At 47.5% G+C, this 25,187-nt stretch overlaps 5 protein-coding genes across 5 annotated transcripts; 1 reads left to right on the top strand and 4 right to left on the bottom strand.

Moving 5' to 3' along the window:
* Nucleotides 1-282: 282 nt before the first annotated feature.
* Nucleotides 283-892, bottom strand: PG985_004921 (uncharacterized protein; the record flags this gene model as incomplete). Its single annotated transcript, XM_066824690.1, has 2 exons — nt 283-717; nt 785-892. The coding sequence occupies 2 exons, from the start codon at nt 890-892 to the stop codon at nt 283-285; spliced, it is 543 nt and encodes a 180-aa protein (XP_066687850.1).
* Nucleotides 893-2,109: 1,217 nt separating this feature from the next.
* On the top strand, nt 2,110-3,428 carry PG985_004922 (uncharacterized protein; the record flags this gene model as incomplete). Its single annotated transcript, XM_066824691.1, has 2 exons — nt 2,110-2,452; nt 2,512-3,428. 2 exons carry the CDS (start codon nt 2,110-2,112, stop codon nt 3,426-3,428), a joined length of 1,260 nt encoding a protein of 419 aa, XP_066687851.1.
* An 869-nt stretch (nt 3,429-4,297) lies between these two features.
* PG985_004923 (uncharacterized protein) lies at nt 4,298-5,221 on the bottom strand (the record flags this gene model as incomplete). Its single annotated transcript, XM_066824692.1, has 1 exon — nt 4,298-5,221. One exon carries the CDS (start codon nt 5,219-5,221, stop codon nt 4,298-4,300), a length of 924 nt encoding a protein of 307 aa, XP_066687852.1.
* A 2,562-nt stretch (nt 5,222-7,783) lies between these two features.
* On the bottom strand, nt 7,784-8,473 carry PG985_004924 (uncharacterized protein; the record flags this gene model as incomplete). The annotated part of the gene is made up of 2 exons (XM_066824693.1): nt 7,784-8,235; nt 8,299-8,473. The coding sequence occupies 2 exons, from the start codon at nt 8,471-8,473 to the stop codon at nt 7,784-7,786; spliced, it is 627 nt and encodes a 208-aa protein (XP_066687853.1).
* Nucleotides 8,474-16,575: 8,102 nt separating this feature from the next.
* PG985_004925 (uncharacterized protein) lies at nt 16,576-18,372 on the bottom strand (the record flags this gene model as incomplete). The annotated part of the gene is made up of 2 exons (XM_066824694.1): nt 16,576-17,861; nt 17,922-18,372. 2 exons carry the CDS (start codon nt 18,370-18,372, stop codon nt 16,576-16,578), a joined length of 1,737 nt encoding a protein of 578 aa, XP_066687854.1.
* Between the last annotated feature and the right edge of the window lie 6,815 nt (nt 18,373-25,187).

The raw sequence follows: 25,187 nt of genomic DNA on the forward strand, positions 1-25,187 counted from the left end.
TCGGTTCCAGCAGTGGCAATCGGCTTACTGTGTCCAGGCATAGGCAGCAGAGTAGGACTGTCCGCCCTTCGCCAACAACACTATGCTCGCCTCGAGCTTGAGCTCGTATATGCGGGATGATCACTCACCAGTCGATAGGGCCCTTGCTTATATCGTGAATTATATCTCATTACGCTTGACCTATTTATAGTAAGATGAAGAAACCGGCCAATACCCATGGTATATTCCTATTGGTCCGCTCTCATCTCCATATACCTGTTCGTTCTGCTCACTTACCATACCTCACCCCCGTTCTTGAGGATTGGAATCATCATCCACTCGACATCGACCCGCTCGTCGGTGCTGTTGAGCTTGGCACAGACCATGCGTCCCTGCACGGCGACCCGCCCGTCGAGGCTGGTCCCGAGCCCCGTCGCGACGAGCTCCTCGAGGTGGCGCTGCCCAAGCACGACGGCGCCGCCGCGGACGCGTAGGCCAAGACGGCAGTTGGGGCGGCGCGACCTCGTTGAACTTCTCCTTCGGTAAGTACGCCTGCGGCAGGAACGCGTCGGCGACTTGTTTCAGGTTATCCTGGATCTCCCGACAGCCCTGCAGCCAGTCCGCCGGGAACAGCGGCGCGTTGGGCGAGAGCCGCAGGTCCATGGCCACCGCGGCGTGCCGGGCGTCGGTGCAAGAGCTTGGTTCTGTCAGGTTGGGACCCGTTGCTGGCGTTGGAGTCTGAATGGTGGTGATGTGAGTCGCTACTGCTATTATGGTGTGGGAAGGTCGTAGCCTTGGAACTTACTTGAGGTATTGACGGCAAGACGAGAGAGACATGCGTAGTTGTTGAAATTTCTTTTGCTGCTTTAGGGCTGAAACATTCCGTAGCCTTCTTGGCCAAGGCCGGCAGCATGGCGCATAACGGCCAACAGCAACATCGCTCTGATGATGAAGTTTGCCAAGTTGAGAGGATCAGACAGGACGCCACGCTATTCTCATTTTCGTTCTCTGGGCGGAGACACAAGGCCCTTCACTGGCAAGCAGGGGTCGTCTGAGTCACAATGATACCAAAGCACTTATTAGGTAGGTGGACAAGAGTAAGGAAACGATCCCACACTCACTAAAAAGCTTCGTGGCCAATCAAAATCACGCCATGCCAGGGACCATCAGCACTAATCCGACACCATCATCTGAAACATCGCTGCCATTCGATTTCTGGCACGACGTCTTGACGGTGAGCCTGATGACGCAAGAAGAGAATCGTGTTGATGGGTTCGCAAGACGTTGCCGCCTTGCGAGGTACCTCATGGGCGGTATACATATATTGGTCAGCTAGATCCCAGTAGCTCTGTAAGTCATAGATGCACTTTAAAAGCGCAGGTTCCATAATGCAGGCTAGCCTCAGGTGATACTTTGAAGCATGGATCTAGAAGCGAGCTAGGTGGGCGTGTTGCACGGACCACATGACCCCGAAGTGCTCAGGCCGTTTCGACCGCAATCGACGAAGGAGTGTATTCCTATGAAACACGATGTTTCTATTGTTTAGGCGGCGTGGCTCACAGAGAGGCGTCGGTTTAACCGCTAATGCCATCCTGCCCACTTGAAAGAAGCATAGTAATGAGCCCATTTCCAAACACGGCTTTGGCGAACATACGAGTGAGAACGGCCGGGAATAGGTAGTCCGAAGCCAGTAACTGCCAAATGGCCCTAGGAAATGAGCGAGAGCTGGTATTCTTCATGTTGGTAATAATAGACATCTTGCCAAGGCTGCTTTCATTTTCATTGGCTACGGATTGCTTCGAAGTATGACTCATTACTGCGCCGAGGTCGTCCCTCCTCAGGTTACGGATGGCTACTGCGCGCCAGAACCCTGTAGGTGCTCATGGCCTGCCTCTTCTCCCACTTGATGAGGTCCAACATCTGCGCCTTTTTCTGTTGCCAGAGCTATTATTTACCTGTACGTGAAGGACGTTAAAGGCCGAAAGAGGCACTGACCTTTGATACCGCCTGCTTATCTCGGGGAGTTACTCTGCGCCAGGAATCAATGTGGCCAGCCGCTTCTGAATGCAACTCGCTTCCAATTTCTCCGTCCTCTAACATCACGACTCACAAGATTGTCAACCGTCAGAGATGTGCTCGGAAAATCAGCTGCCCACCCATGCTCCAAACGAGGAGACTTTTCCCGAGAGCGGGCTAAAAGCCTGGTCTGTGGTGTTCGCGTCCTGTTGCATTATACTGGTTGTCTATGGCCCCATCAATAGTGCTGGCGTGTTCGAAGCCTACTTTTCGCAGCACCAGCTCAAAGATTTTGATTCTTCGACTCGAGGCTGGATCTTCAGCGTCCATCTCTTTCTCGTCTTCTTCGCCGGTATGCAGGCGGGGCCTATATTTGACCGGCACGGGCCTAGGTGGCTGGTTGTGATAGGAAGTATCCTCATCGTTACTAGCCAGATGCTGCTCGGCCTTTGTACAGGTCAGTATAGCCAGCTCGCAGGCGTTAACCTCGATGTGAGGCTCACCTTTCTGCCGCAGAATACTACCAGATCATGCTGACGTACGCTCTCTTGGGCGGGATCGGCGGCGCATTATTGAATGCACCTGCTTATGGAGCCATTGCACACTTCTTCGAGGCCCGTCGCGGCGTTGCGACAGGCATAGCCACCATGGCTGGATCAGTTGGTGGCATCACTTTTCCCTTGCTCATGCAGCATCTGTTCCCCGAGGTGGGTTTCGCCTGGACGACGCGAACAATTGGGTTGATTCTTCTGGGATTGACTATAGCTGCGAATTGTCTGATCGATACGCGTTTACCCCCGAGCAACAGGCTGGTGTCGGTCTTGCCTGACTTTTCTATCTTCCGCGATCCCAAGTTCACCCTCAGCTGTGCCGGGATCTGGTTCATGGAATGGGGCATCTTGATTCCCCTGACCTTCCTCGTCTCCTACGCTGCCGACTATAGCCACGCGGCGAATTCGTCATACACGTTACTCGTGCTGCTGAACGTGGGCTCGTTCCTTGGCCGGTTCGCAACCGGCTTCTTCGCTGACTGGATGGGGCGGTTCAATGCCATTATTGTGACCAACGGGCTATGCGTCATCACGATACTGGGGTTCTGGCTGCCGGCGCGCAACTCGTGGGCTCTGCTCCTCATATTCGCGCTTACCTTCGGCTTTGCAAGCGGCGGCAATCTCGGTCTCTACCCGGTGTGCCTCGGGCAGTTAGGCGACTCGAGAAGCTACGGTCGCTTCTTCTCGACGGCGCTGATGGTCTCGAGCTTCGGAACCCTGACTAGCCTGCCTATTGGTGGTGCCCTACGCGACGTCGGTACAACAGAGGAAGGATGGAACGCCGTCATTATCTTTTCTGGGGTATCCTACGCCGTAGCAATGAGCTGCTTTTTCGGTGTCAAGGTCCTAGCCGTTGGTTGGGGACTACACAAGGTGTTTTAGGAGGCTAGGCCCGGCCGGATCTGGTTTCTTTCCAATCGACGGACGCTTTCCATCGCAGAACCAAGCCCGATTTCAGGGAAGAGGTGTGCGTTACATCCCACCAATGCTTCGCTGGCAAAGTTTTGCTTATATAATTTGTGTAAATGGGATATTCTCTCAACCCTATTCCCTGCTTGCTCACATGCCTCGGGAATGAATGTAAGTCGGAGATTACGTGGTCTTTCATCCTGGACTACCCTCGAACTACCTAAATAAAGCGACCGGTGTTTTCACTGCATGCAGAGGAATGGCTCGAGTGAAGCCACTTGAATCATCGTTGGCGAATGCCGACCAGTTTCGTCATTTCTGAATATCGCCTTTCCAGATTCGCCGAGCCAGTCATGACATGTGAGAGCTTCCTGTCGCGACCTCGGTAGAACAGCAAATTGCGTGCTCAGCGATCGTATCACCACGAGATGACCTACCCAGGCTACAACCCAGCTGCCAGCCTGGGTGGCCCATCCCGTAACTGCCAATAGGAAAGGGAGTCCAGGTGACCACCTATATAACAGCTAACAGGGGCTTTAGAGACGCACCCTGATAACCCACTCCAGTGTGGCAAGTACCTGAAACCTATATGACTACATTCCCGATCGGCAAATGAAGGACGGACTTGATAGGCCAGCACTTCACTGTAGATGCTCTAGTTCAAGTCCATATTCAGGAAGGAGAAATCGTGGACCGGGCTCGGCAATGAACAGATGGCACTATCCACAGGTACTCAACGCATTTCAATTGGACGAAAGCAATACAAAGTTACTATTGTACTTTCTATGGACCTAGATGATAATCCCACAGGATCTGTAAGATGCACATATTGATATAGCTCTTCAGTGTAGCGAGTCCTCCTTCCAGATTCGCTCAACTTTTCTTTCCAGCCACCAGTCATCCATCACCTTGCGAACTCTCCTCGGCTTTGTGATACGGAATTCGTCCCTCATTCTGGCCAAGATGTCTTTATTCTTCAGTTGATTCCCCTTGGTACGGCCCAGCTCTATCAGGGCCCGAGGCACATGCTGTAATAATTCGGCTGCTGCATGGCTCGGCTTCTTCGTAGAGACCTGGTGGACTAGAACCTTCAAAGTCCCAGCTAGATCAGGGTACCTCTCCACTAGCTGGTGCAACTTCTGCGCGTCCGGTTCGTTCCAAACCTCGTTCAAATGTGTACGTGTCTCCTCGAGGTATTCTAAGGGAGCCTCTACGCCTTGCTCAAGTAGAAGGGCTAAGTACCTGGGGTCATTGTGTGAGCAAATAGATGACCAGGCCGTTCTGTCAGCTTTTGGGAGATGACCGACGCCTAGATGGAGGAGATGCTTCAAAACATCATATTGCTTGCTTCGTACTAGCTCGGAAAGAAGAGGCCCAGTCTCAGTCTTCCAAGAGGAGAGTTCGACTGTAATTGTAGAGGGTGGGGTGACGCCAGCTTCCACGAGCTTGCCGAGGAATCTCTGGCAGCCGGCGGTGTTCCATTTCTGCTGCGCAGTGCCACGCAGCGCTGCTGCGAAAGGTTGCAGTTCACCCTCAGGGAAGGAACTTGCTCCGCACGAGAGAAGAATCTCTGCTACTTCCCATCGGCCCAGCCTGGAAGCCAACGTGAGTAAACTCATGTCTTGGCCGCCGCACCGGACCTGGCTCTTCCAATCGGCACCCATATTGAGAAGATGCCGGATGGTCTCCGGTGATGTGGTAAACGCAGTTATGCCGTGCACTAAAGGGGGACACCCCTGGCTGCTTCCCTTGTCGTTGATGTCCATTTTGTGGCGCGTTGTTAGCCTCGTAATAACCTCGGGTTTGTTGAACTCCGTGGCAAGATGCAGGGCATTGTACTCTGTATCTCGACAAGTCGGCCATGCACCCCCATCCAGTAGCTGCAGCGCTACATCCTGTTGCCCGAGTGCAAGCGAAGTAAACAAAGGTGGCCAGATTTTGTACCCATTTTCACTGCTACAGGCGTTCAAGTTCGCTTGGTCATTCTCGAGAAGGAGAGGTACCAATTCGTCCCGCCCGATGGAGTATACAGTTGCCAAGTGGAGTAGACGGAAACCATATTGATAGCTTTCAATCCGCATACAGCCTGTGCGGAGCGTGCCGCGGATGTCACTGGTAACAATTTTGCGTCTTCGTGTACCAGCATTTATTACATAGCTTCTAACAATAGCATTTGTGGAGTAAGGATCGAGTAGACACCGTGCTTCCTGATTGGTGCACTCTGGAAAGACCTTGCGAATGGTTGGTTGCAATTAAATGCTGCCGCCAGTTATCCCGCCTGCTGGCTGCCTTTTAAAGCCAACACGCAAGCCTATAGGCAGTCGCTGCTGGTCGATTGTGTCACGCTAGTGACTTAGGGTATCGCAAGGACCTCGTCTTCCATTGGCCAAGGGAGCAGGAAATGACCAACTTTCGGATTGAACGTCACAGAACGGGATAGAGAGGCAGATGATGGTACCTCCTTCCGGATTTCCTTCGAAACTGGAGGATTCGATAAGCTCTAACTGGACCAAATCGACCCAATGCTCAACTGGGGGGCAGACTCGGGCCGCGTAAGTACAAAGCAAAGAGGGCCGCGGCCAGGAATGAGAAGGCGTGAGGGTGTCCATGTAGTACGGTGTGGGTGGGGGTGTGGGATAGGGCTGCATGTGGGAGGTGAGCGCTGGTTATTACGGTTTGCGTGGCTTTCACGGCCAAGTGGCAGATCACGCCCTACTAAATGGCATTTGCCCGCGATTGGCTCTCTCACATCATTCCTAGTTGACATCGATAATGTCCGCATGCTTCTAGATATCACCTGGAGCCAATCTGTATCATGGGAGGCTGAAACCTCAACCGCCACGGTCCACTGGCAACTACTCGTCTTCGGAAACATGATCGTGACTTAGAAGGAGAGATTCATTGGCTGGTATACAGGCCGAAACTACCATGCATATCATTGCCAAGCTGCCCCTCCCGAGGAACACGAAGCATCTCTGGGGCAGATAACCTGATTTACTGACCCACCTGTCTCAGGAATCTTGAGATCTCGCGCGCCCGGACGGTTACGACCATGTTCATTGGGGCGCGCTTTTGTTCGCAGGGGGGATATGGACAGGAGAAAACGCATCAAACAGGCTAGATTTTGGGAGAGCGCACATTCTGGTTGAGGCTTAGTCGAATTTGCGTACTATCGCATGGATACCGATCATAGTATTGGCCGCTTGACTAGCGTGGCAAAGCACGTATTGACAATATTCTCAAGACGCACCATGACTCTGTGGGATGTCGAGAGTCTTATGCGGCTGCTGGAAGCGATTGCCGCGGATCCGATATCTAGGAATCGAATGGCTGGCTGTCGTTACTCAAAGCATGCAAGCACCAACCACAATCCAGCCCCCCGCTGTGGGATGCTTCTCGTCGGTCAATCTAATTTTTGGTTGAATGCTTCTCGTCGAGGGGCAAGCTCCTTTCGCCATGTAGCTGGCGCCTCACTGACCTAAGGACCAGCCACCAATAGCACCAGCGTATTTGCCACTGCGACTGTCAGTTGTAGGGCGATTGACGGCAAACCGAGCATTTCCGGGCTGTGTGGTCCGTGCGGTTGCAGCCTGGCGACTGAACGGGTGAATGGCGGGTCCGATGGCCACCAACGTACCTTCATGCCCAGTAGGCTTGGGAGTCTCTAGGAACGGAGACATCCTTGTCTGAGGGTGCGGACATTGCGGAGAAGCAAGAGCGGCAGGTGCACTTTTACGCATGTGCCTACACGTCTCGTTACCGTCCATACTGTGTCAACATAGAACTGCGACAGGTCCCTGTATTCCAAGGCGCCTTTTGTACACACGATTGGATACCAGCCGGATCGCCGACTGGAAAATACGAGACTTGGCGGCCTACTACTAGTAATCACTGCTGTTCCCATCATCAGTTGCCACGGGTGATCGCGTCTAATGTGACAGGCAGATCGTCGTGGCTCCATACTCGTTCATGGTGATTCGTTCTACATGCAAAGGTAAGTGCCGACCATTCGGCGCTAGAGGAGTAGTGTTGGTAAACGGAGCCATAGACCCGGCCCACAATGACATAAATCAGATCTAAACGCGCAATGGCAGCCCACCATGACGGCCTCGCTGACCGAGCAACCGACAGTGGATCAGATCTACGACCAACGCTAACCAACACGTATCAGCCCCCTTCCGTTTTCATGCCCTAGCACCGCACGTGCCACACAGCCCAGAAACACACGACCAGTTAAGCAAGGCTTCGCCGATTGTTATCAACCACCCAGACATCCCGGAACCCATATTAATTTCGTCTAAACTAGACAGGAAACTGTCAATATTGCCTTAGGTAAACCTCTCGTGAGAATCTTTCATCTCTGTATTGCTGAAGTGGGTCATGAACGGAACTGTGCACGGCATTGTGGTGGCCATGCAGTTGGAGTAACCTTCGGCGGTGGTGATGGATGTGTAATAGGTGGCCATTCCACAGAGAGGCAGCATTGTCTCCGGAGGCGGAGGGTAGTTGGAGGAAGTCATGTAAGGCGGCGTGTGCAACCGCTCGTGGTCATCACATGTGGGCGGGGACAGCAGCTCGTCGTGGCCGTGCATGGGTGGTGTGGACTGCGGCCCGGGCTGGGCGGTCTTGTGCAAAACGGTGATGGACTTCGACCCTTTGACCGGCTTCTCGATCATCTTACTGGTCGGCGTCTGGACTTTTCTCTCAGAGCCTGTCGAAGAGCCATCAACAGTTGCAGCCCTTCGCTCGAGGTCTTCCAGGCGTCTCTTGAGCTTCTTCCCTGCAGTAGAGGTTAGACTTGGCCAGCACAGGTGCTGCTTCAGATACGATGGAAGCTACATACTGTAGTTGCGCTGGGCAATCCTATTTTGTATCCGTCTGCGCACGGCAAGATCTGAAATCTTGGTCCAGTCTTCGTCCGGGTTGGCCGAAGGAGAGACGGCGCTGCTTGTGTCTTGTACCCTGCGCCGCTTAGGTGCCGTAACAGTCCCTTTTGCTGAGTTCTCTGATTGGGACATGAAGTCGAGCGAGCCACGTAAGATGGTAGAAGGAAATCGGATCAGCAACAGATCAAGCAAAGGTAGGGAGAGGCTCTACCACTTATACTGAATGACTTGAAGCTGCTTTCTCGGTCATCCATTCCTTACCGAACCACCCTATGCGGAGGTTTGACTTGAGTGAGACTGGTGTCAGAATCGTTGGCTCACATTGATCAAGCTCCTGACGAACCTAGCAAACCACAGAATTAACCGCCCATTTTTGGACAAGGCGTGCTCTTATGCCTATGCCCATACTCCTGACAAGTCCACCAAGAAAACTACGGTACATATCGTCGCCCGATGTATTGTTACGTACAGGCTGTTGCCGAGAAACCATAGCCAATCCCCGCATTCTATCATATCCATGCAAGGAGGTTCATGTGCTAAGGCATCCCATAACAAATTTAATGACAGAGCAAGTCAGCCGTCACCCGTCCCTCGTCCTCAGAATTGGTTGGCACTGCAGACCGAGTGAGGCAAAGAGCCAAGCGTGACGCACAAACATGGCTACTAAGGGCATTAGTTGCGCACCTGACATCTAAACACTCCAGTGCGGAGTAGCAAGATGGTGGGCACGTTCAAACAAGTGGCTGTGACTCATCCATAGGGCTGTCTCAGAGAACCAATCGGCCCCCAGCAGCGAGCAACGGGATGGTACACAGCCAATAGCTCGTTTTACGTATGTATGTGGTTTGGTTTGGTAGTAGTGGGGAACAAAAAAGGGAGGCAAAAGGGACCAAAAGGACCAAAAAGGGGAGACCAGATCAGAGAGATAATTCCCGACTAACCCCCCGTTTCGCTTGTTTGTGTTCGGTTGTCAGAAGATAATGATCAATCGTACATCACCAGACTAGACTAGGTGCAATGCGATGAGTAAAGGTCAAACGTGACCTCTTCCCCGGGACTGTCTCTGCAATATAAGTGAGTGAGACACCCAATCTGGCTACGTGCAGGATCTCATGTACGGCGTATCAACATCGCAGGGTGCTATGGCGTTGGCGATAGTATGTGGGATAATTAGGCAGTATAGCGTGCCCCAGGAGGAGTGGGCATAGTCTCACTGGGGTGAGCCCAGACATCTCTGGGTTATGTGGTTCGTGCAGTGACGACGAGGATGCTATGGTGATCGCTGTGTAGGACCAACCTGAAACCCATAACGGCGATCATACTCGATGACTCATTACATATGTATTAGCCTAGGACTTGTACGCCCGATTTCTATGACAGTAGGCAGCTAGCCCAGACACCGAGTGCAGTCAGGAGTTGCAGTTACCCGTTACAGCCTAGACGGAAAGATCCGTTCATCGGGGGTGGTATCCAGTCCCGGTAATGATTCGTCTTTGCCATGTTAGACAATTTCAACTCCGCAGTGGACGTTCTCAACCTATCGCTTAGTTCTTAGCTTCCGCGTGAAGCAGACAGTTCCTCTTGCTCCCCACGGGAACCGTTGGGTAGGGAGTCTCCGGTGCTCGTTCCAGGGGAGACAGGGGAGACAGACGCAAGCTTACTGAGCGGTGTGGAGCTGTGGCCGGGACCGCAGAGCCCGCTTGTCCGTCCCTCTCGAGTAGAATCACCGGCCTCCCGACAGATGATTCGAACAACGTTTGCCTAGGGATGGACCTTTGATACTGCGAACTCTGCGGCCCCGAGATGCTTCTGACCCAAAGCAAAACCATTGCTCTTGTTTGCTTCCTGATCTATCTCTGGCCATACAGCACGGAAATATCACACTTTGGTCGCGCTGTTCCCGTTGCCAAAAAGCTGCTACACTCCATTCTGCAACACCACAGCCTGACCTTCTCGTACGCCCGAAATTGAAGCTGCCACAGATGCAGTTCCACAGAGCGAGTACTAGTGCCGTCCCTGCCCATGCGGCCGACTTGTGCAACTCTAGCGGCTGTGTTGCTTCCACCGCAAGCTCTCACTCGCAGGACAACGGGGATGTGGCGGAGGCAGCCAGTGGTCGCGACGCCCTCATATCTGAAAAATGTGGACGTAGCGGCGACAACTCTGAACTTGCCTCGCAGAAGGGGAAAATGGCCGTCAGAATCCTGGAGACCCGAGGTCTACGCAAGAGCCGAGACCTATACGTGGCAATCACCTTTCAGCAGAACGAACTTGTATCACCTAGCCTCAGAACTGTCGAGGAAGAGGACGATATGAAGGAGCCCCCGCCCGGAGGCGTTCCGATTCAGAGGCAAAGCAGCGATTCCGGTTGCCCGATGACCATTCCTGTTAGAAGTCGGCAAAGCCGCAGCACAAGCATATCCGAACAGCATACGTTTCGAAACCACTCGAACCGGTCATTCACCAGCCCTAAACGGAATGCTGAAGCAGTTTTGTAAGCTTGTCGCAATACTGACCAGGTTGAAAAGGCTTAATTGACCTCTTCTAGTGACGTTGTCGACACGAAGTTGGCGGCGAATGTCTCGGTATATAGATATAGTGCAAATGGAGAGGAATTCTTGGGATCCGTCGATTTCGAGGTGTCGAAAGTAATCCCTGTCCGAGGATGGTTCCCTCTGCAAGGCCATGCCGATGCCACGGAGGAAAACACACCCACGACCGAAATCTACGTTGAAGCATTGTACCAGCCCACAGACAAGCGGCACTATGGACCTGACGACTTCCAGATCCTCCGGCTGATTGGCGAAGGCGTATCCGGGCGAGTTTATCAGGTTCAGAAGAAAGACTCGGGCCGCATGTACGCAATGAAGGTCTTGTCAAAGACGCAAAAGAACGAGGCTGCGAACGCAGTCGGCGAGAGGAACATCCTGGTGCGAACAACCATGGCGGAATCGCCGTTCATTGTGAGGTTGAGGTTCTCGTTCCAGACACCGACTGATTCTTTTCTGGTCACTGATTATATGCCTGGGGGTGATTTATTCTGGCACCTGCAGAAGGAAGGTCGACTTGACGAGAAGAGGGCGAGATTCTACATTGCCGAGTTGATCTTGGCCATACAGCATCTTCACCAAAACAACATTGTGTACCGCGATCTCAAGCCGGAGAACGTCCTATTAGACGCCAATGGCCACATCGCGCTCTGCGATTTCGGTCTCTCGAAAGCAAATCTGGCCCAGAACGACACGACAAACACTCTTTGCGGAACCGCCGAATACTTGGCGCCCGAGGTTATGTTGGACGAAGCTGGATATACGAAGATGGTGGACTTCTGGTCGCTGGGGGTCTTGGTTTTTGAGATGTGCTGCGGCTGGAATCCCTTTTATGCGGAGGATGCTCAACAAATCTACAAGAACATCGTGTGGGGCAAGATGCGATTCCCCCCCGATACTCTATCGCAGGAGGGCAAGGACTTTGTGAAGGGGCTGTTGAACAGGAACCCCAAGCATCGTCTTGGAGCCATTGAGGGCGCGGACGAGTTGAAGCGACACCCCTTCTTTGCCGGCATCGACTGGGAAGCGTTGTCTAAGAAACTAATCACGCCGCCCTTCAAGCCCGCGTTGAAGTCGGAGACGGATGTGTCTTATTTCGACGTCGAGTTCACAAACGCATTTGACCAAACTGGTTCACCTAATGCAAGAGTCCACGCCCTGTCGGTGGGCTTCACAGACTCGGCGCCGCTCTCCCCCACGACACAAGCTAGCTTCCAGGACTTCGCGTTTGTGAATGAGAATACGTTAGATGAGCACGTGAGTGGGCGCTACCATGATGAAATGGATGCTGTTCGTTAGGGGGGCGGCATTCTGCGTTTCAATTGGATTGATCTGCGGAAGGTAACCAACAGCAACACCGTGTGCCATACTGAGCATTGCTTGTTGCAGAACCCATCCGGGTAGCTAGGTATATAAGGACCACTCTCCCTTAAGGATAAGCCCTTCTCTTCTACACTTCTTTCTTTTCTTCACAGTCATTCCTCCGACTGACCACTTCGACACTCAAGTCACATGGCAATGGGGAGCAACCCAAAGATGAAAGGCCCGGTGCGAGCTGGGCCAGACTCTGCACATGAGCTTCAGACGATTGCCGAAGCCATCTTGCAGTCTACCGGCATCGTTGCCATCGCGGGTGCTGGTATTAGCACGAACGCAGGCATCTTGGTAAGCCTCTTCGCTTTCCATGTCTGTTCTGTACTGATCTCCTCCAGGACTACCGTTCTATGGACCGCCGCCGCGCTACGATAGAGCCCTTGGCACAACAGACAGAGGGCCCCAAGGTCAACTCAAGGGATTACTATCACTCGGCCACATGGGAAGTGAGAGGGATGGAACCGTACCTCCTCCGTTACTTCGCCGGGCTCCGCCAGGATGCACGCAAGAACGGGGCCACGCCGACACACCACTTCATTCGAGACTTACGCGACCGGAAGCAGTTGATCCGACTCTACACACAGAATATCGACGACATAGAGCAAGCGGCTGGCCTTAGTACCGACTGGGCGCGTGGCGTTGGCACGAAGGATAGGGAGCTAGGTGTCGAGTGCGTCCAGCTGCATGGAAGCCTTCGCTTCCTACGGTGCTCATATTGCAATTTCCAGGTTGCCTGGGACCATGAGCTGGAGGCTGCCGCCCTCTTGAAGCAGCCACTGCCTTGCCCAGAATGCTCTCGTTTATCTAAAGCCCGGGTGGAAAAGGGTAAACGTGCGACGCGGCCTGGTGCACTTCGACCCGATATCGTCCTTTACGACATGGAACATCCACGGGCGACTGAGATCACGAAGTGCAAGGCGCACGACCTAAGGCACAGAAAGCCCGAAGTTCTTCTCATTCTTGGTACCCGATTGGGTATCAAGGGCGTCAAAGACATGGTCAAGGAGTTTGCTAGGTCCGTCCATACGAGAGGTGGGCTGGTCGCTTATGTCAACCTCACAGCCTCGAAGGCGAAAGAGTGGGAGGGCGTTATCGACTATTGGGTTGAGTTGGACTGCGATGCTTGGGTGATGGATTTGAAGAGACGAGAATCTGAGTGGCCGGGATCGGTTCCTAGAGGGAGCAAGGACCATGGGAAGGAGGGCTCTACGACTCCCGGTCGAGCCGTTGTGTCCTCCAAGAAACGGCACCATGAAGGCCAGGTCGGATTTTCCAAGCGCCGGAAAGTCGGCAAAGGTGAGGCAGCTGCAGCCACGTGCGACAATATGCCTGCTAGTCAGCGTCATCACGAGCCTGGGTCGACCGCAGAGTTCCCCATAGATTTGACAGGGTAGCCTAAGAAACGTTGCACATGTGGAGTAAATGTGGTTTCGATAAAAAGTCCAGTTTAGTTAACACTCATTGTATACGCATCACAGTACAGGTCGCCGTAGCTTTCTTGTGCTGTCAGACTTTGTGAATAGCCCTGCAAGCCGCCTTGAATGGAGCTTGTTATCTTTCAACACCAGAGCCGCGCGTATGGACGCTTATGCTCACTTTGGTCTAGAGGAACGGTTCAGCAGTGGCATCAGCCTCCGTACGGCACTGGCACTCCAGTTTCTTGTCTGGAGTGATGGTTCTCGACGATCTGTTGGTCTTCCAGAGATCGATCCTAGACATGAGACCTTATTCGCAGCAACGTTCGCTTCCCAAGCGGGTCAACAGAAACGGACTTGGATGAAACGAAAAGCCCCTAGGATTGGACAAGTCGGCCGCATGGGCAGTAGAGGCGTAACGGCACTAGTGGCGGCCTACACGAAGGGCGAAGAACACAAGGCGGCTTTCGGGCCAGGGGATCTCGGTGCAGTATCCCTCGAGCCCAAGCGTTTCCGGCTTATGTGACTTGTGCGGCTATACGGCACCGTGACTGGCGTAAGAGCTGCATCTGCGGGCTCCTAGTGGACATGTGGGTTGCAGCACGAGCAACTGATGACAGCAGCAGCAGTACCTTATTATACGTGCTCATCAGGTCGTTTGATTGGAGCGTCCCGCGTGCTGTTTTAAAGTGATAGCTGCTTGACTCCATGACTCATTAACTTGAACAGTGAGGGGCCTCAGGGGTTAGAGTAAGCCAAGGACATCTGTAACTAGTGCTTGGCTTGCAGGCCAACTTTCTCAACCCAACCATGCCCAGTGGGATCGTCGTAACCCAGGGTTGGCAAGCTTGGCCGTTTGGGATATACGTAGATACATGCAAGTACAGCTTCTTCTTGCGTAGTACGGTCAGGTGAGACGAGCGTTTGCGCAATGGACACCACACCTGTTTTTAAGCCAATGATAGCACTTACAGCTGGTCAATAGTAATATAGCAGTGGCCAGCTACCTTCCAGCAGCACTGTGGACCGCTTCGAACGCCGAGAGCCTGCCAGATTGGCCAGGACTGCGTCTTGTCAACTACCTTCACCAGCAAAGCACCCATTGGTTTATTCATCATGAAAGGAAGACATGACATGATAAAATTGCCCCTACGATATGAGAAAGGCAGGCCGTTAGAACCCCCCGCTGAAGCTGACCACTACTACGAGAGCTGCTCGGGACGCTGATCGTCATAAAACCTTGATCCGACTGGTCGCCAAGGGGTGACAAGGGAGTACAGCAGATTCCAGCCCCTGGTTGACCTGGCCATCGTCGAAAAGTTCGCTTCCCTCGGATGCAGCGTCTGAGTGGCTGCTTCTGTGAGGGGTAGGGGGTTGAGCAAGTTCTGGCCCCTGATCGAGTTGACCGCCATCACGAGGGTTGGGAATGCTGATCCCCTCTGGTTCTTCATCCCACTGGTCACCAGCATGCCGAGGATAGGGGGCGAAGAACCTTGGTGAAGTTGGTCACCAACACGAGAATGGCCAGAGGGGCTGGCTGCATCTTCCCGATCCTGTTGGTCGCTTGTAGCATGCAGCTTTCTTGGTCGTTGGTCACACAGCTGGTGACTACGGCCGGACGTATATGCATGTCTGACAGGAATGATTGAATCTCGAGCCTTGATTCATGTATATGGGTGGCAACGGACTGGGATGGCGTCCCCATTCTGAACATCATGACTCACGGAATCAACAAGGTGTCGTTAGTCCTGCAATAATGGTTGCGGCCAGCCAGTCATTCCCGCAATGACAGTCATGCTGATATGCATCCCAACACGGCAGCAAACATGTGCCCATATTGGTCAATACCAGCGGCCTCAGTCACCCTCTTTGGGGTATAGCATGCGGGTAGTGGAAACCTTGGTTGCAAAGTGGTGCGGGAGGGCCAATCGTCATTTCGACAGTTTCTGGCGACGGACAGTTGCATAAACTCCACTTCAGAGTGTGTCCTCGAGCTTCTGGCCATTCATGTTTCGTAGCAACTCCCCGAGCCCGAGTATTTCCGGGTTATGTGATCCGTGCGGTTATACGATGCCACGACTGACTGCATCGCTGGCTCCATATCAAACGCTGTTCAAGACACCAGGCCGCCAATGAAATCGGGCAGGACGAGCGAATCATGGCAGCAGCGGCAGCACCCTATTCTGTATGACCGTCGCCTCGATCGGTTGGAGCGTCCCGCATGCCATTTTTGCCTCACATCTTCATTTCCCGACCAACAGACCCTCGAGATCGGCAGCTTGTCGTGGTGGGTGCCCGGCCATGGTGGTCCAGACAAGGCCTGGATCGGCGGGGATTACCAGACGGAAGTCAAATCGAGTATTCGAGCAATGGACTCGTTGGTCGGGGAGTGGAATACGATGAGGGACGCGGACATGGCTATCGCAATGTTTTTGCAGACAAGCGCCGTCGGAATGAATTCGAAGCGAAGTGCGTCTGGTGTCTGCTCGAGAAGGATGAGGCAGAGCGAGCAGCTAAGGCAGAACCGAAATAAAGGCTCCAACGAAGACTACCTCAGAGAAAGGAATTAAGAAAGGAGGACAATATATTCATCTGACTGCCCTCGACGGGCATGCTGAGCTCTAGGTTGAGATATGGAATGTCATACAAAGTCGCTTCCTCACGTTATGTGTTCCTCGGCTCTGTTGTATCGTGGTGCATGTTGATCCCTTCTTCTGATCTGACCTGGCTGGCCTTATCTGACTGACTTCATCAATAGCAGTTGCAGCAGTTGCATCTAGAATACAATAATGGGAGCAGGTACGTAAACTCGAGATTCCTTAAATGAAACTGCCGTATTGAATACTGAGATGAGAAGCTTCAAGATTAATGTACACCTATACCAGAAAACAATTGTCTAAGTCTTCTTCTTGCTCCTATCGTCTTTCTGTGCCATGATTGTCCAGTGTTGTGACACCGCCGCCTCGCTTCGATGTAGCTTAGCAGCAATCCAACTCCAGTCCTTGCCCTCTTTTACCCACGCACCTAGCCGGCACTCCTCTAAATCGGACCAACGGCGGCGTTTGGACTGTTGGCTTTGATCAAGAATAGAGCAGCTCGTGGCGTCCGACTCGGCACTATCACTCTGACTGTCGCTATCATCCGTACCGCCAGCACTTTCATCATGTGATGAGCCTTCCGCAGCGCCCCGTGGCTGGTCAGTGGCATCCACCATGTAATCATGTTCCAACTTGAGGGGTCCACTCTTCTGTGCAATGGGGCCGCCTTGAGGGCAGCGACCGACGAAATCTCGAATAGAGCCGATAAGTAGCTGGAGCATTACCCTGCTCGTTTCGCCGTCCGACAAGCCGGTACAACTTGCGAGCAACATTTCCACGCTGTCTGTTAGTTGAAGAAGGCGTTCTGGAGCAAAACCGCAAGCAAGGCAAATCGGTGCTGATCTCCCTGCCGCGTGGCTAGGTGTCCGAAGCGAGCGCTGGTGAGTGGAGCTTGCGCCAAGGTTTTCGGCATCTTGAACATTCCGTCCGCTGAAGGTAGAGTTTGGAGTGCCTGTTCTCTCAAGCAGGATCGAAGACTGAGTTTGGGAACTGGCAGGGTGTTGAGGGGGGTTAAGGAGTTGAATTGAGTTTCGCCCTGGGCGATTCCCTCCATGCGATCGGCGGCCCGACTGAGATGTAAAGGATTTGGGGCTACTTGGTGCAACCCGACGAAGTTTGGAAGCCCGAGTGGGTTGTGTTTGGAGCGAACCCGGTGAAGGGCCATTGCGCTGTGCTGATGGGGCACGAGATGGTAACGGACGTAAAGTCCTTGCTGTGGTGTCTTCTTGCCTGGTCCGTTTCGCAGGCCCAGGTTTATCGGTCCCGTCGGCACCCTCGGCTCCTTCGCGACAACGCTTTTCCCGACCAGCCGTTATGTGATTAGTTAGCGCCGGTGTGCCCTTCTGGACCAAAGCTGGGGGCGAACGATCAAAGTTGTCGGCTTGGCTGGTATCTGCGCTGAAGATAATAGTGGCTGGCTCCTCGACAATAGTAGTAGGCACTGCAGAGGCCGTGCTATCGGCCCTGGAGAGAATAGACGCCACCTTAGTCTTTGCGTTGTCGTCAACGGTGTTTTCTGGGCTAGGAACTGATGTTTTTGTGTTCCCATCTGTGCTATTTCCAGCACTCCTATCGTCTTCGACATCTGCTTCATGCTTTGTGTATTAGTAAGGAGTTCCTTCTTATTCGCACCTCTCTTGCTTACCCCTGTTGCTGCAGCTCGTGCCACCGTCGTCTTTAGGACTTGACCGAGCCATGGAAGCGGCCGTCAAGTTGGAGACTGGGGACTGAGACTCTCGAGATGCCATTTCTCCGGGAAAAGCATGCATGGATGGAGGTTTGACACCGGCCCAGTTGGTGTGTAAAGGGCAAGATTCCATGGCCTTGGTCCCAGGTTGGGGGCGGAACTGCTGACTCATCGAAGCTGTGCTGTCGTGGCTAGACATACTTGGGAGGCTCGAGCCAAAATGTACTGGTACTGAAGTTCTAATATCTTGCGCCGCCAATAGAGGCGTAGCCACCACTTGGGGCGGGCATGGACGCTGTTCACATCGTTGGCGTTCAAGCTCCCTTTGTACCCGTCTTTCTTCTTTTTCCTCGTATCGCTTCTTGATAGAATCGATGCTGTCCACTTGTCGAAACGATGCTGGAGACATTTTGAAATTGACGGCTGAAGGAGATGGCAGTGAACGCATTGGCGCCATATGGATGGCGAGCCGCGGGCCTTATATTGGCGGGACAGCAACTCGGTTACGCTAACTAGCGTAGCGCCTGTAGCTCAACCCCTGGCATCGAAAGGCCGTACTTATCACCGCCACGATATTTTTCCAGCCCGCAGCACCCCAGATCCGACCCGATGCCGCATCTGGAAACCAAATATGTCGCAATGTTAGCAGCCAAAGGACCATCATTTGCACCGAATGCTCCACCCCACCATTATCTCCCTGATGGCTGGCTACGAGCCTGTGCCACTCGGGCAATACGATCGCCAAACCTCGTATAATACTAGGATTCGAGTCGAAGGCGATTGACGCTAATTCTCACCCTTTATCAGGGGGTGCTAGCCAGGAGCAAATCGGAAGCAGCGCCAGGACTCCTTAAGTCAGCATGTTTGCCTCTAACGGTACGGAAAGGGGTCGGCCTTTCAACCAGCCTGCCTCAGCTATCTCCACGCTGAGGCCTGATGACGGGGCACATGCATAAATGGCGGGATGCTCCCCGGCGGGCAAAGAGCAGCCGTAGCCTGGAGTCCAACTCATCGTAGGCAAGGGCGGGTAATAGCAAGACTGAGATGGAATTTCCTAAAGAGGCAAATTTGGACAAAAGGGATCACTGTCGCTGATGGGCAGCAAGTCCCAAAACCATCCTACATCCGACGATCATCGGTGACACCGACAAGCGGCCGAGGCGTGGATACATAGCCATATTCCCACCTTTCGAAACACTGCGCCCAGCCAGTGAGCCTGTTCAGATTCGAATACTTTCCCAATGCGGAAATTTCCAGGGCTAAGATCGGATCTCACCTGCCCATTGCAGCAGGTGTCTAGGACGTGCTGTAGCAGACAGCCATGTCAGAGCGGCAAGCACGAGATATAAGCACTGCCACTGACAAGGTGGAAGGGGGTGGTGAAGATGCCTGGACGAATCGGAAGCCCCGTCAGGGCTCGTGCAGCTGGCTGGCCAGCGCCTTGCGTCAAGTCGAGGGAGTACCTGCCATGTCAATAAGAATTGCCTCGTCACGAGTGTGATAGGCGTAACGCGAGGTCTCCGTATTAGTGCGAACCCCATCTATAGGGGAAGCAACGCTGTCATGACATCTGTCTTTATCCGTGACAATACAGGCCTCGGCGATGCTTTCTCTGCATCGGAAAGGCACGCTCGCTACCGCCCGAGAATCCTTTGTCCCAGGAGATACGTCACACTATTGGCTGCCAAGGAAACCACCATTTACATCCAAGAGTTCCACTCCATCATGTCTCCCAGACCACTGGCTACGAGCCTATGTCGCTTGGGCAACACGATCGCCCAATCTCGTATAATGCTAGTAATCGAGTCGAAGGCAGTTGGCGCTAAGGCTCCACACCTATTAAGGGGTGCTGGCCATATCAGCCTGCCTGTGGCGGGGCGGAAAGGGGACACCGGCCGTTTAGCCTGCCTCTGCCTGAGACCTGATCACGAGAGATGCAGGAAGCCCAGAAATCGGCACATGCATGAATGGCCCGATGCTCCATCACGGGCATGGAGTAGCCATGGGCTATGGTTCAGCTCATTGCAGGCAGAAGCGGATGCTGGGAGGGCCGAGTTGAAAACTTCCCCAAAAGGCAAATTTGGGCTAAATATCACCGTAACTGGTAAGTAGTGAGTCCTAAAACCATGTTATACCCAGGGGACTGGGGACTATCGGTGAGACCAAAAAAACGGCTGAGACGTGCATAGATGACTGTGTGTCTAGCTTTCGTCACATTGAGCGCAGTCGGTGACCAGGGCAGACTCGAATACTTTCCCAACGCGGAAATTCTCAAATCCAAGATCGGATCCCACCTGCCTGTTGCAGTAGGTGTTGAGGATGTGCAGCAGCAGATAATCATGTCAGAGTGTTAAGTGCTAGGCAGAAGTACTGGTCCGCTTACCGGCTCACCCTGCGTCTAACAAGTTGTAAGGGATGGGCGAAGGATGCCAGAACAAATCGGAAGCCCCGCCGGGGCACCTTTAGCCGGTTGACCAGTGCCTTTGGCAAAGTCGAAGAGAGATCACTTGCCATGCCCCTGAGACATGCCTTGTCATAGAAGTAATAGGTATAAGTGGTAAGATGAGGCGCCCACATTGAGGCGAACCCTATCTGTCGGAGACTCAGGGGGAAGCCTGCCCACGAGTTTTGGGTTGAAGAGGTCGTCATCGCTGGCGAATAATGCAATATGAAACCTTCAATACCGTCGGGGAGGCTGAAACCAGTGGTTGGGGTTCGTCCTGCCAGTTTTCACACCTTGGCCAGTGATGACCCGCTGCGTTCGTCACGGCCGGCCAAGTCCCATAGCTCTGCTCAGGCCTGGGAAATTTCCTAATGCGGGAATTTCACGACTAAAAGCCGATTTCACCTGCCCATTGTAGTAATGGCTGCAGGCTTGGGACTTTCATAGCGGATAGCCGTGTCCAACTGGCAGGCGCTTGACGCAGAATGCACATTTGTTCGCCAGATTTCCCCTACCCCTGACAGGACAGGGAAGGGTCTACGAGATGCATGCCGAAATGGGCCATGAGTGAGTCACTGCCTTTCTTAACCGCTGCCTCCAAAAAGGCTGACTTGATCCCCACTCGATGTGACATTGCCTCTGCCAAGGTCGAAGAGAATTGCGTGAAGCGATGTCAGCTTGTACTCAGTAGATTCTACCAGTCCAGCTGCCCCCAACACAACCGGCTTCCTTGGATAGGCTGTCCCGGGGTCTCAGGCAGTCCAAATCATACCATAGCAGAACCTTGCCGCATGAAGGCACAACCAGACGCACGCCACTTCGTATATGCAAGCCCTTCATCAACGGCACAACCTTTGCCGTAAGAGAGGAGCCAGGACCGAAGTCCCCCAAAGAGGCAGTTCTGTTGGCATTGACGCCGTTGTGATCATCAGCTGATGTATCGCATCGCTTACGCGCAGAGAACTCCTGACGATAGTGGGAATAGGATCAGAAGTCGTCCACACGGATGTGCTTCCCGGCTGGATGATGGCTGCCTTCCACTCTATCCCTTCATCGGCGCGCCATGCTGCGGTTTTAGGGAAGCCGATGCACTTCCTGGAAATGATCCGGCTGGGTTGGATCTCAATCATACATGGACAGTTGCCTGATGCAAATCTTGGCTTCGGGCGTTGCAATAAGGTGGTAGGTCAGGGGTGCACTCTGCGTTGGTCATCGACAGCCGTAATGGGGTGGTGCTCGAGTCACGGCCAGATCATAACATGCATGGCTTGAGACTCAAATTGCCAGACTCGGTATGTGCGAGGGAATCGGCCAGCCTCATGGTCACAGGGGGGCTTTCATGTTGAGGAACCAATGCGGTTAATGAACGTTTGCGTACCGAGAGGAGCGACCGACAAGGACCCAGAGCACAATAGCTAAAGCCAACGATCACATAAGGAATAACGGGAAAATAGGGTTGGGCTGCTCGCACACCGCAATTGTAATGAAAGCACACTGATGGACGAGTGTTGGGCGACGTTGTGGGCAGAGGTCTTAGATGGCACGTGACCAGAATGGACGCGCAGTGTATTCTTAGGTTTGGGAAATAAACAAAGGGAAGCAAAGGTACAATGGGCGACTTGAAAGGTACATGGCGGATGGGGCCTAATTATGGTTACGCAAAAAGCAGCAAGAGGTTCCGCAGCCGAGAATTTCCCGACGTAGAAGGTTCCCAAAATGGCAGGCAAGGACCGCCATTTCCGAAGGCAGGCAAGCCGTCTCCTAATATACTTTAATATATATATAATATTTTATAAATATAATTTTTAAAAAGTTTAATAATTTTTATAAAATTTTTATTAATAATATTATTATTTATTTTAAAATTATTAAAAAATATTTTAAATATTTAAAAAGATATTTTAATTTATTTAATATAAAAAATATTTTTATTAATTTTAAAAAATTATTTATTAATTATTTTTTTATTAAATTATTAAATTTTAAAATTAATAATTTTAATTTAAATATAATTATTAAATAAATTATTATATATTATTAATTAATATTTTTAATTTATTTAAAAATATTAAAGTAATATATTAATATATTTAAATTCTTTTAATATTTAATATTTTATTATATATAAATTTTTAAATTATTATAAAAAAAAATTATTTTTTTAATAAAACATTATAAATAAAGATATATAATTATTAAAATTTTAAATAAAAAGATAATTTATTATAAATTAATTAAATTTAAATTCTTTAAAATTAAAAAAATATTTTTTAAAAAAATTTAAATAATTATATATAATAGAATAATTTTATTTTATTATAATTTTAATTAAACTTTTTTTATTTAATTAAATAAATTATTTAAAAAAGGATTTAATATTATAATTTTTTACTTTAAAAAAAGAATTAAATAATAATTTAAAATATTAACTTTTAATATTTTTATTACATTAATTATATATTTTAATTAATATCTTTCTTAATTAAAAATAAAATATAAATTTTTAAAATTTAAAATAATATATTTAATTTAAATAATAAAAAAAGTTAAAATTATAATTTAATTAAATATTATATTTATTATTATTTTTATAAATTATTTAATTATAAAAAATATTTATAAATAAATTATTTTAAATATTATTAATATTAATTATTAAAATAAGAAATTAATAAATATATTAATTTATTTATTATAATATAAATTTTAAATATATTATATAATAAAAAAAATTAATTTTATTTTTAATATTTTTAATAAATTAAAAATTCTTTAAAATATTAATAAATATATAAATAAATTAATAATTTTTAATAAAATTTAATATATAATAAATAATATTAATTATATATAAATAAAAATAATTATTAATAATAATATAAAATAAAAGTTTTTTAATAAATATAAAATAAATATTTATTTAATTTTTATTTTTAATAATTTTAAATATTTAATAAATATTAATATCGTTTTATAAAGGACGTTAATTTATTATTTATATTAAAAAGAAAATTTATATAAAATTTATTACTTTTTATATAATAAATTAAATTAAATAAATATATAAATTAATTAATTATATAATAATTAATTAATAATAAATCGATAATAATATATTTATTTAAGGATTATTTGTTAATTTTAATTTATTTATTTTTTATTTATCGATAATAGTTTTTTCCTTTTAATTAATTAAATTAATTCGTAATTTTATTATATCGATTTTCGTTAAATTTATTAAGTTCCGCGGTTTTTAAAGCTTTATTCCCGTTTTATATATATATAAATATATTTTTTATTATTTAATAATCTTAATAATGGTCTTTATTATTATATACTTTATATATAATATATAAATTATATATATAAAAAGCTATATATTATAATAATTTAAAAAATATATTATTAAACGCGGTTTTAAATATTTTAAAATCGAATTTATTAAAAGCGATATAATAATTATAAAAATAAAGCTTTTTAAAAAATTAAAGTTTAATTATTAATATAACGATATCGATTTTATTAAAATTATTAAAAATACCTTTTATAAATATATATAATATAACGTCGTTATTATTATTAATAATTATTATAATATATATAAATAAATATTAAAATATAAATAATATTATAAATATATAATAATATAAAAAAGATTAAAATAAAAAATAATAATATATATATATATATATATAATAAGAAAGAGAGATAAATTATAAATTTTAAAGAATATATATTATAAAAATTTATATTTACTTTTAAAATTTTTTTTCGAAAATTTATATAAAATCGATATTTATATATATTAATTTTAAAAACTTTATTATTTAATATAAATAATTTCCAATAAATTTTAAATCTATATAATATAAACGAATATAATAATTCTTTTTTTAATAATTAAATATAATATTATCGTAAGCCCCGGGTTTATTTTAAACTTTATATCGTAAAGAATAATAAATAATTATAATTAAAAGTTATAATAAAAAAGGGATTTAATATTTATTATTTATTATTATTAAAGGTTTAATTTTTTTAATTTTATTATTTAAAATATTTATTTATTTTAATATAAAATTATTATTAATTTATATTATTATTTATTTATTCTTTATTATTTATATTAATTATATATAATATATATTAAAAAAAAATTTAAATAAATAAATATTAATAAAATTATTAATAATTTTTTTTATTTTAAATATTTTTTTAAAATTAAAGAAAAGTTTTTATATTATATTAATTATTTAAAAATATATAAATTTTATATTTTATATATATTAATTTAAAACTTTTTAATAATAATATATAATAATAAATATTATTTTAATTTAAAATAAATATTAAAAAATTTTAATATTTTTATAATTAAAAATAAAAAAAAACTTATTAAGGAATATATTATATATTATTTAAATTATAATATTAATTATATTAATTAATAATTAAAAATAAAAGATTATAATAATAAATTTTATTTTAATTTTTTTATTTATTAATATTAAAAAAATTTCTTTATAATTAAAAGGAAAATTTTTTTATTATAATATATATAATTATATAATAACGATTTCTTATTTAATTTTTAAAAAAATAATAATAATTTTTAAATATAAAAAATATATTATTAAAAATTAAATTATTATTTTTATTATTTAAATTTTATTAATAAATTAAAGAATTTTTTAAAAAATTATTTTTAATTAAAATTTTAAATTTATAAATAATTTTTAAAAAAATATTTAAAAAACTTTAAATATTTATATTTTAATAAT

The sequence above is a fragment of the Apiospora marii genome (assembly GCF_038362585.1).
Source record: "Apiospora marii strain CBS 49790 chromosome Unknown utg000003l_segment0_segment0, whole genome shotgun sequence".
Lineage (NCBI taxonomy): Eukaryota > Fungi > Ascomycota > Sordariomycetes > Amphisphaeriales > Apiosporaceae > Apiospora > Apiospora marii.